Genomic DNA, 12,110 nt, shown 5'->3' with positions numbered 1-12,110 from the left:
AAAGAGCCAGCCTGAAGGACAAAGAGGTGGGGCACGTGTGCGGGAATTGGAGACTAGAAATCCCAAGACCCTTCTGTATTGTCTAAATCCCTCCAATGAACACGTATTACTTTTACAATTCAAAATGACAGAGGGAAAATACTGTATATAGGTTTGAGATTTAAAAAATAAAGAAGTGTTTCTGACAAATATATTTAGGAAAAGAGCAGCAATATGAATAAATTAAAATTGTATCTTAATGTGATACTTTTCCCTTGAAAATAAACTGTGGATGCCTATGTAATGCATACACAATGCATTGATGTTAGGTTTAGTATGCAGTGACAGCCCTTATAAAAAGATTTATTTCTATATTTTAATATACTTATTAGCTTTTGAATAATATAGGTTAATTTAAAAAAAGAGCACCGTACTTATAATAAATGCCTGAGTTTTTTCTTATAGGTTTTACCAGATTTTAAATAAGAACTTGGAAAAAGTGTGACCCTAACTGGCACTACATATATTATCTATCCAAGTACTGAGCATGGAGGAAGACCATCTATCTTAATGATGTCACACACTTTTGAGTAGAAAATGCTCTATCTGAAAAAATATTAATATTTTTTGATGACTAACTTTCATACAGTATCCTTTAAATGCAACCATTATATGCAGGAAAAGTCAAACCCCAAAAGTCTGTTCTTACTGGAATACTGTGCTGTCTGAGACTTTCATGAGTTTGGCATTTCAAAAAACTGAAAGTACTTACGCAAAAACAATGACAATAAAATCAAGCCAGTTCCAAGGGTCACGAAGGAAAGTGAATTCTCCTACACAGAAGCCTCTTGCAAGGATTTTTACAAGTGATTCAAAAGTATAGATTCCAGTAAAAGTGTACCTAGGCACAAGAATCCATTGGGATATTAAGTGTGAAAAGAATACAATACCATGTGAATCTTTATAATTAATTTTTTCTGATCAACCAAAGGAAGGCATCTGTTGGAGTATGGCTGTTGGTTTATGGACCCATTCTAACTATTAGAATAAACTACAGTAAAGGTCCTTCCAGAAAATCTTAAAATGTACATATCAGAAACACTCTCAGAAAGTAGAGGTATTTAAAAATTACTAAGAACACAGGTATTAGATCTGCCTAGAAAATTCCTGCATTGTTCCTATCAGAAATATACCCAAGGACAAGATATATGTGGCATGTCTAAGAACAAAGCAGGGCATCTGATAAGGTCTTTTTTCTAGAAAAGACTGTAGCACGTATTATTCTATTCTAATATTAGCAGGTTAATATTGTAGGGGAGAGAAAAATAATTGAAAGAAAAGCAACTATGTAACATGGGAAGATAAACACCACAATATTTATAGATGCAATAACTTCCTGGTATAAAAAGGAAAGGATAAAAATGACCATACTAAGACTATATTAAAATGTACTTAAACCCACTTACTCTACATTCTTGGTCCAATCTGGAGGGTTACTCATGGTCATAAATATGCAATTCGTCAGAATAGTGCACATGATAAGCATGCTGAATGCGGTAGCTTAGAGTCAAGGAATATGATAAAAGACCACGGTAGGAACTTTGAGTATTTGATAAAGACATTTGTTGAAATGCTAACAATTTTTCCTTAGAAAAAAATTCTAAGCACGTCTATAGACTTAAAAAAAATCTCTTTGAACAAGGGAGTAATAGACAAAAGCAATTTTTCCTAAAATACTAAAATTGCCATTCTCCCAATCTACTCACAGATCTACACCAAATTATATTGAGATTGGTAAACCAGAGTCTTTTCAGGTACAAAAGGGCTAAAATCTATATTTTAAAAAAAATAACAAAAAACTGCATTTTAAAGAACCATTGTAAGTAAGCATTTTAAAAAGGATATGAGTGTACTAAAATCTTAATAGATATTCTTCTGAGAGGACTGAAAGGAGAGAGGATGTACAAAGCAGGTGTGGCATTGAAACGGAAGATTGCTTTCCCTTTGTTCAAAACTATGAAAGTCTGCAGGAGTAAAAAGAAAACAGTATGAATCGAGACTCCAAAATTTCAATGTAGTAGATTAATATCTGCAATTTACCTCTCCATGTGGTAGGGTCATATTAAAGAAACACTGCCATCAGACTCAAGCAATGTGGTTCCAATACCATTGATGCAGCTCTTCACGTCATGTTGGCCAATGAACTCCAAGTCCATTGTCCATTTCATCAGTAAAGTAAGAAGTGAGCCATTTATGAGCATGTATTATTTAGAGCTTTCAAAATACAGTTTTCACTTTTTCATATCCCTTCAACACCCAAATCAGTAACAATAACTTGTGGCCACCGTAAATATTTTAAAATACAACTTAGTTCTTTCATTACATTGCATTTTATGCAAACCAAATAGATACTAGCTATCCTTGATTTTTATCATATCACTGAGAGAATTTTAATACTTCTTGGCTATTGTCAGGTTTAGTAGCAAATGTACCAAAATATGAGTTTTCAAAAATATTTTCATAAATTTAAGGAATATTAGAGTTGAAAGAATCCTACTACTCAGTATGATTTTCCTATTTTAGATGTTAATACCAATAACAGCTAAAATAAAAGAACATAAAGGACTTGCTTGCTACTATCCATGGCAATTTTTTAAAATAATACGAATAGAACCAAACATTTAAGAAATATGTTATGTAACCATTGCATATGAGTGACAGTTTCCATGTCTTTGGTATTTAGTTGAAAAATTTGAAACCCAAACAAACAAACAGCAATAACAACAAAACATTAAAACAACCGAAGGAGTTGGCTTGGATATCAGGAAGACCAAGTTCAAATCCTTGTCTTATTTTTCTGTGGTTGGCAAACGAATTCCTTGTGTTATCTAGAAGACACTAATTTGGTCTTTTTGTTGTTGATTCTGAATTTTATATAAGTTTATAAGGGAGCTTTTGGTAATAAATATTTTTCACCAAACTGGAGATGTAACTTCAGGTAATCTTGCTTTTGTATGTGGCAGAGCCCCCAAGAAAACAAACAGAATCTATTATTTTCAGATGCCCTTTTATATTCCTGGTCCCTTGTACTATACCAGTTATATATAGTAAATTAAACATAATTTAACATAAAGTTCACTTTTACATTGAAAATTAGTTTTAAAATTAATATCTCACCTTTGAGTACAACTATTGTCTTCTTAAATCTCAATACACTGTGCTTTTTAAAATTCATTCAGCCATTATATTCTACAATTGTGCAGTGAGCAACTATGGCATAAGAGGCAATGAAAGGGATTTGAACATAAATGAGGCATGAGTTTTGCATTCAAGGAGCTTCCTAGAAAAGTGATAAGAACACAATAACTCTAATACAAGGCAAGATGTGACAGGTAGCATACAGAGAAATACAAATGGCAGAGCATGAGAGTAAAGAGGGGGCGTGGTCACATGTCTGTCAGAATAATCAGGGGACTTCATGAACCAGAGGTCATCTGAGCCAATGTGAAGATCATATTACCGCCTCAACTTGGCAAGATCAAGTTACCTTGTACTTGATATTAAAAAAAAAAGAACCGGTTTACTATTTTTAAATTCAGATTCCCAATTTTCATTTTCATTAAAAACTTCTTTAGGATTGTCTAGGTTTATAAACAAGCAGGAGTTAATTACAGGTGGGAAAAACAGATATGCCTATGAAATTTTGGGTAGCAGAATGAGTCTCTTTAGCAAAGTCTAAAATCCTACTAGGAAATGCATAGATGTCAAGGTTTGAATAAATTGTTTTTAATATTGCTCATTTATTTAATAATTTATTGAACATAAAATTAGAGAATTAAGGTACTTAAAGAGTATAAGCGTTGGAGTTGGACAGATAGGATTCTAAATACCTGATCTACCATTTCACAACTTGAGAGCTAGCACTTCATGTCTGTGAAGCTTTTAAGTTCTGGTGTATTGTAAATTCTTAGTAAATGGTAGGAACAGCTGCTGATATTTTCGGCAACATATAAGGTACCAATGATATGAAGATAATAAGACATTGTACCTGTCCTCTTAATACCCATAGCAGAGGGTGATTGGTAATTTATTCTTTCTTAAAGACACAAACTTTCATCTATAATAAAGGCACTGCATAAAACTCTTCAGAAGCACTTAATATATTCATCACACATGAAAATGAAGCCCTAACTTCTATCATTAGTTTATTAAGTGTCCTTTTTTTAAACAAAGCATGGATAACTACACTCAAATATAAGTTAAAATCTGAACCCAGGTCAAATCAGGAGTCATTTAGATTTTTAATCCAAGCAGTGATTGTAATGTAGCAGAAATAAAGTTCTTGTCAATGAGTGTGAATAACCCGAAACATTAAGAAATCAATCCACACAGAAGTCAATCCTGAAGTTGCAAATGGAAGTCAAAACTACTTTAATCAAGAATGATTGAAGGGCTAGGACATGGCACAAAAAGCCGATCATTTAAAGCTCGAAACCAAAAAATTAAAATAAAAAGACTCGGTAATCCCTGTGGATATTTATTCATCTGTTAATAGAGGACTGTGAAAATAGATCACTTCGTTTGACCTAGCTCTACCCAAGTACACTGATGCAGATGTGCGTTAGGCTTTTAATGTGGTTGGCGTCATATTTGAAAGGAGCTGGGGCCAAGGTGAGGGATTGGAGACCCACCCCTAAATATTCTCCATTAAAGTTGTCTACCACATACCTAAAATGATTCCATTAGTTAATCCTCCATCCAAATACAAACATTTTCTCCTTACCTCCCAAGTCATTTTAAGCCAATATTAGTTTATATCTCTGAATTGGGATTTATTTCAGAAAGATTTCTTTCCTCCTTCAGGGGTTCCTGGTTAAGTAACATCCAGGCCCCCTTGAGAAATGGGAAATGCAGGAGGTATCCATGAAAAGCCAGGCATTTTTCAGGATGAAGTAGTAAGTAAAATGAGAAAGTACTTTCTATATTGCCGGTTTCATTATTTACCCATTCATTCTTCCATTCATTTTTGTAAAGCTGTGAGCATGGTGATTGCTATACAACAGAAATTAAACTAAGAGATGTTACACAACAGAATATTTCAGTAGGGAGTCAAATCAACTTGAACTAAAAAATTTGTGACAAAACTTACTAGCATGTAGCATTTTGTAAGTTACTTATTTTCCCCAGGTCCTTTGTTACTTCCTGTCTTACCAAGTTATAGTAAATATGTGTGTTAATTTGTATAAAAAGTCTAGTGCCTGACGCAGAGATCCAGAATACATGTTAACATTCTTCCTTCCTGTGTCAGAATACTGATTGGTTAATTGGAATGCTGGGTAGTATCTCAAAGGCTTCTCAGGTATTCTGCTTTCTCCTTCTGTGCTGTCAGCTTGCTGAGATGCTGGCTTTAATGTGAAGCAAAATATTACATATTGCTATTCAGAGCAACTATCCCAAAGAAGATGTGTTTCTACCATCAAAATTAACTTCATCACATTTTCTATTTCTATTTCTTAAGACATTTCAGTGCCCTTTATTTTATTTGCTAGATGTGTTATCAATAAATAATCTCTTTTATTTACATCTTAAGTCAAAATAGTTCTTTTTAATGGACTTTATCCTGCCTTTCTTGACCTCTTAAAGATAACTCTGCAGTTGCCATGCAGCAAAGCATTGTTGGAGAAAGTTATGGAACCTGCTGATCTAATCCTTTACTGTCTCCTCTTTGTCAAGTTCAATCTGGTTGTATCTGCTACTGTCTCAGAAATGACTGTAATCCCCTTCTCATTTTCTTGGTAGAATAACCTTTGTAGCAGTGTTTCAAACTCTCCCCTTAATGCAATCAACACCTTCTCAGCTCTGCTGCTCTCAAGATTGACTCGCAAAGGACAATTTCCACTCCTGTAGTATGGAAAATATTGATATGATTTAACATGCATTTCCTCAGATGTGCCTACCTTTACTTCAACATATCAGGACTCAAATTCATCCTCCTATTTGCGCTTCAGGGCTCACACAGTAAGGCTTCACTCCATTTTTCTAATGCAAATACAAGCTGACCTGTGGTTTATCCCTTGTCTGTTAACATCAGCAACTGGCTACTTACTCGACCCTCTATTTTTCTCTGAGAATAATTTTTCTCCACTTTCAAACGTGCTATTTATACCCTACATTGAAAAGGTTTTCAATTTATTCATTGCCTCAAGTGACCATCTTTCTGGTGGAAATTTCTCAAATTTTTCAGTATGCATCGACTGCCACCCACTTCCTCTTTTTACTTGCTATCCACCACTATCTTGCTTTTATTTCCATCACCTAACACAAACTGCTTCCAAAAAGTTACCAACTCATCCTCCTTGTTCATTCCAATAGCCTTTCTCCAGCCTCAACTTTCTGGATAATTTTATGAGATATTCTCTTCCCTTTTTTTTTTTTGAATAATGGAAAACTTTCTGATTTATTATGTCTTGCCTCTCTGACCATCTCAGACTCTTTCTCTCCAACCCCCTAAATGAGTGGCTCTCTAAATCCCATTATTAGTTGAGTGATTTTATATATTCCCATGGATTCACCTGTCACCTCCATGCAAATGCATTCTGGACATATCCCCAGGTCTTACTTCTCAAACTGACAATTATTTTGTTCCTACCAGGATGCACTTATGTTATGTCCCAAAAGGCAGAACATTATACTGAACGATATTAAATTAAAAAAAAATCGAAATAGTATGCCAGTGACAGAACCAGTTTTGATGAAATATTAGTAAAAGTACATATTCTGAAAGAGCCTACATATGTATTTAACTAAACATTTTTGTCATGACGTGGCTTTTCACCAAATTCCACTTAATCTCAATTTAAAATATCTTTCTGTACAAAAGAGGTAAACAGAGACCACGCCATTGCAGGCACAATAAACTCACTTTTTTGTCTGCATAGTAAGGGTCCAGGTCCTCCAGGGGCTCCGAAACCATGCCCTGAGGGATGTCCCCATAGATGAAGGGCAGCTGTTTGCCGGCTTCCAAGTCACTGCTTGGCTTTGGCCCTTCTTCGTCATCGTCTTTCTTTTCTTCTTTGGGTTCCTTTGTTTTTCCTTCAGCAATACGTTGTTCAATGAGGGCAAGAGACTGTTTTGTGAAGTAGACAAAGCTCTGAGGTCCTGGGGGAGGCAACATTGCCATCTTTTCATCCTGTATATTTTATTTCCCCTTCAGCTCCTTACATAAGAGGCCTAAGTAGAAACAAACAAAGCCTTAAGTGGTTGCCAGCCAGGGACGGCACTTGAAAAAAATAATAATAGTAATAGTAATAATAAAACAGATTTTGGTTTCAACTACAAGAAGCACTGTGTTCACAGAATTATCATCATGTTGAATGAGCACTTATTAAGTGACTACTACGTACATGACTTATTTTCCATGCTCTCTAATGATCTTTATTTAAGAATTTGAACTTAACACTTCACAGATCTTAAAGTGATAACTTAATGAAAAATATGTTTAATTCCCTTTATTTTTCATCTGTATTTACTCTTAGTGCAATTCAATTCAACTTTCCTTGTTTAAAAATCTTTATGACAGTGCTTCTGACAGCACCACTCTCCAGGTTCCCTTCTTGCCTCTCTCGTCACCTGATCCTCTTCTGTCTGACATCTCATTAATATACTCACACCCTCTGCTTCTCTTTCTTGAGGAAACTCATCTCTGTGAAGTGAGGTGGTGGAAGATTGTTTTACTCTATTTTACACATTTAGATTTTCTTACAATAAATACATATACCTTTATGAATCCGAAAAAAATATATTTCCATTTTGAATTAAAAACAATTTAGGCAAATGTTTCAGAAGAACAAAGAAGATAAAAGGAATTTGGGAAAGGTTTGGGATAGATTCAATTTAAAAAGTGAAAACACTATAATAGGCATTCAAATTATGACTTCCCTAATTAACTTACATGTGTATACAAAACATTACAAGAACTACAGGAAAGAAAAATAAAAAATGCAAACTTCTATATATAATTATTTTGGAATGTTCTAAATAAAAGAGCATAAAAAATAACTTCCTATTTTAAAAATAAGAGACTTATTATTTCAATGAGTCAAGATAACTTCATAATTCCTCCACTGGAAAATAAAAATGAGTCCTTCTGCATTAGGATTGCCTGAGAGTTGGGACACACCAACTTCTAGTATGTCAACCCACTGTGAACAACTTGAAAGGTTGTATATTAAGTGATATCATGACACACAGAGGGAGGATAAGCTAAGAGAAGCCACGGTCTGTTCTTTTATTTTCCAATGCGAAACATAAAAATTAAGCAAATCACAATAGTGACAACACAGGTTATATAGATTCAGAAAAAGTAGTGAAAAGAAGCTGAAACTAATTATTCTTTAACAGATTTCTCCTATTCCCATGTCAAACAAAATTTACTTCAATTATGTTTAGAGCAAAATGGATGACTTTTCCCCTTAGTTATTTGGGTATGGTATAAGAATAACCCTTATCAGAAATCTATGTATTTTTTTAAGGTGGAAAACCAGCTTAAAAACAACAGAAACTCATTTTGCAATGTAAAATTATAGAAAGGATTATAATGCAAATTTAGCTTTTCTGAAAAAATGCATTTTTATGTTTTTATCACATAAATGAGTCTGGTTTTTGCCATGGTATGTATCAACATATTTCTTTTTAAATCTGCTAACCCATATTCATTTAAAATGTTTTTACCAAATAGTTAATCTGGGCATGTTCCTATATCAGATATTTAAAGCTGTGAGAGTAAGGAGAAAACACAGTTTTTGTCATTAAGGACCTTACATTCTAAAAAGGAATACCAATCATACCAAATCATATAGCAAAGACAAGCCTGATTTGGCCATACTACAGGAGAATACAATCAGCTTAAATAACTCACAGCCTTCCTTTATACCCTGATGTAGACACAGAGAAAGAGATATAGGCATGTGCCAGGAGAGAGGGTACCATAGGTAATAGGAAGTGGCGAGTTCCTGCGATTTAAGTACAAAATTTCAAACATTACTGACATAAATTCCAGGACTCTTTTAGGAGCCTCTCCAAACATGGAGAACTCAAAACATCTTATAAATAGCAGCTATATAGCAATAGTTCATGGGAGAAAATTTGCTGAAAGCCATGCAATGGCATATTTGGAAATAAGAACACATCTCTACCTATGGGTTCAGAATTATGGAATTTTATAATTATGAAAAAGAAGAGCAAAGTCAGTCCATTCTGCTGGCCACAAGCAGCTAAAATTGTTGCTTTTGAACAAAATTCATATAGTTAATTGACTATGTGTCTGCTGGTTTGCCCTGGGTTTTAAAGTATTTGACTAAGATTATTTATTCTGTTATTTCTATAAATTCAAACCAGTAAGAAGAGGTATATATTTTGATGGAAACGAAAGTTGAGAAGAATTTCGAAGAATGTAGTGAAAAATAAGGGACACTGCATGTGCACATTCAAAAGCAGGATAGAGTGACTCATGAAAGAATGAATCATGACTCAGCATTCCACTACTAGGTAAGTACTCAATAGAATTGAAAACATGTCCCCGCCAAACTTGTACCTGAGTGTTCATAGCAGCATTACTCTTAATAGCCAAAAAGTGGAAACAATCCAAATGTCTGTCGCCTGACAAAATGGGGCGTATCCACACAACGGAATACGACAATAAAAATAAATAAAATACAGATACATGTTACAACATGGATGAACTCTGAAAACCCCGTGAAGGTGGCCAGACCCAAAAGGTCACATACTGGATGATTCCATCTGTATGAAATGCCCAGAACAGGCATACCCTCAGAGACAAAAAGTACATTGCTATTGCCAGACGCTGGGGGGAGGGGGTAGTGAGGAGAGATCATTAATGGTTATGGGGTTAATGGTTAATAGGAATGAAGTTTCTTGGGGAGGTGATAAAAAGTTCTAAAATTAGATAATGGCAATGATTGCACAACTCTGTGAATATGCTATAAACTACTGACTTTGCACTTTAAAGGATGATTTTTATGGTATGTGAGCTACACCTCAATAAAATTATTATAAATGCTTTCTAAAAAAATTGAATCATGAAATCTGTGAAAATTGCCCTGAGCTGAGAAGAGAGGTTTAGGAAAATGGAAACAAATGCACATACTCAACACCATTCACTGTATAAGTCTCTGTAGTCTCAGTATAAACATGGGATTGCTCTTGGTGTAAGATTAATTCAGGAGAAGCTAAGGTCTAGTTCTAGCCCTTGAAGGCCAAGCCTGGTACAGGTTTTAAAACTGTGGTCACAAATCAATCTGAGAAGCAAGGCGGTGAGTGTAGTTGCCACTTGGGCTTAGGAGATTCCTCAACACTTTTGGAAATCACAAAGGCGAGGAGGGGTTACTTGTGTCAACTGACTTTCAGTGTACACATACATGGTCTCCTGCGGGAAGAGATGGCTGAAGAACTGGTATTTTTGTACATCTTACATTCAAATGAAGGTGTCACCTCTTTCAAGAATTATTTGACAGAAATTCAGGTAAGTAGATGTCATGAACTCAGATGTCCAGTCACCAGCTCCACTCTTTCAATATTCTTATTCTCTTTTTCCCTCTTTTTCTTCTCCTTGCTCATGCACATTCTCAATATACAGTTTCTGAGTCACTATAGTATATGGAAATAGCAGGGATGGTGGGTGATTCAAGTCAGTGGTACCACTGGGACATATTTTCCTCAGGCTAAATTGAAGGAAGACACTAAGCACCTGCTTAACGTCAGGGCCTTGAAAAGTTAAGTTGAAGAGACTCCGGTCAGATTCCATAATCATCCTGTAGTTTGGAAGGTAGAGGGGAGATCACTGCCTCCTGTCGGGATGATGGGAAAAAATAATGTGTACCAAATTTTGAGGGTAATTTTGCAATATCTATCAAAAGCCTCAAATATGTTGATTCATTTTTATGGCCAAATAACCTCCCTTCCAGGAATGTAACCAAAAGCAATAATCTCAGATGTCCTCAAACATTTATGAAGATGTTTACTGCAATGTTTTTATAATATTGAAAAATTGTAATCAATCCAAAAGTCTAACAGTCAGGGTTTCATTAAATGAAAATAAACATACAATGAAAAACTGAGTGGCATTTCAAGAGTGCTTTTAAAGACTATTTAATAAATTTAAAAAATCTTATAAAGGATAATTAATAGAATACAGGGTACATGTACACAAACATATATTTATATTCATCTTAATTTTTAAAAATGTATAGAAAGAAACTCTGAAATTAAATTCACTATATATTTAATGAAGGTCATTCCTAGCTGAGGGCTTATGAGTTATTTTTATTAATTTATTTATACTTATTTTTCAAATTTTAACAGTAAAAATGTCATGCTTTTTTATCCAAAAAAAGGTACTTTAAAAAGAAGCACTTAAATTTATTTGACCGGATTTAATATATTTAATGAAATCAGCCTCTGTTTATTCTTTCCATGTTTAGTTTACAATTCTGAAAATTACTATGTTTCCACTTATTAATATCACTATGACTGCGTCTTCTTCAGAGTAAGATCACAATATTGCACATGAAGACAATATTTTTGTGTTCTCATGACTATTTTGCCGACCTACCATTAATCTCATAATAGAAGATACTTAACTTCTGAAAATAAAAACTGAAGGTATTATCCTTGTATCTAGGATTTCTTACATTTATAATAGGTATGAAAATATTTATTCTGAACTCTTATTTTCTAGCTATTATCTATGTATGTATGCATTTCTCTCTCCCTCTCTCTCTCTCTCTCTCTCTCTCTCTCTCTGTGTCTATCATCTACCTATTTTTATCTCATACATCTTTTCCAGTCAAAGCAATGTCAGCTTCCAGTTCATGACAATGGTTTTGACCCATGTGTTTACCACCCCTTGGCTTCCAAATTCCCACTGCACTGAAAACAAAGATGCACAGTAGGGAACAGTTTCATGACATCATTGAACACCAAAAAAGACACTAAACAGCTTTCACAAATCTGAAGAAGAGATAGCAGATGGGGTTACCCCAGTGAAGAGATCAGAGCAGAAGGCACAGCCTAAAACACTCATCTGAGAATGTCAGAACAGAGAAAGAAACACT

At 34.4% G+C, this 12,110-nt stretch overlaps 1 protein-coding gene and 1 long non-coding RNA gene across 5 annotated transcripts in view; one reads left to right on the top strand and one right to left on the bottom strand.

Annotated features, from left to right (window-relative positions):
* The window catches only part of SCN9A (sodium voltage-gated channel alpha subunit 9), an 86,687-nt gene extending 79,484 nt beyond the window's left edge, over positions 1-7,203 (bottom strand). Inside the window, exons 1-4 of the mRNA XM_067741676.1 lie at positions 6,902-7,203; positions 1,885-2,003; positions 1,446-1,535; positions 752-880 (exon numbers count right to left, since the gene is read on the bottom strand). Coding sequence (XP_067597777.1) covers positions 752-880; positions 1,446-1,535; positions 1,885-2,003; positions 6,902-7,159 — 596 coding nt within the window. The 5' untranslated portion in view covers positions 7,160-7,203. The remainder of the gene's footprint in view (positions 1-751; positions 881-1,445; positions 1,536-1,884; positions 2,004-6,901) is intronic.
* Positions 1-12,110, top strand: part of LOC137226575 (uncharacterized) — a 34,087-nt gene that overhangs the window by 12,782 nt on the left and 9,195 nt on the right. For all 4 annotated transcript variants that reach the window (XR_010944408.1, XR_010944409.1, XR_010944410.1 and 1 more), the window contains exon 3: positions 9,376-9,525. This is a non-coding gene — a long non-coding RNA (uncharacterized lncRNA). The remainder of the gene's footprint in view (positions 1-9,375; positions 9,526-12,110) is intronic.

The sequence above is a fragment of the Pseudorca crassidens genome, chromosome 6 (genome assembly GCF_039906515.1).
Source record: "Pseudorca crassidens isolate mPseCra1 chromosome 6, mPseCra1.hap1, whole genome shotgun sequence".
Lineage (NCBI taxonomy): Eukaryota > Metazoa > Chordata > Mammalia > Artiodactyla > Delphinidae > Pseudorca > Pseudorca crassidens.
This window is presented reverse-complemented; position numbering and strand designations above follow the sequence as displayed.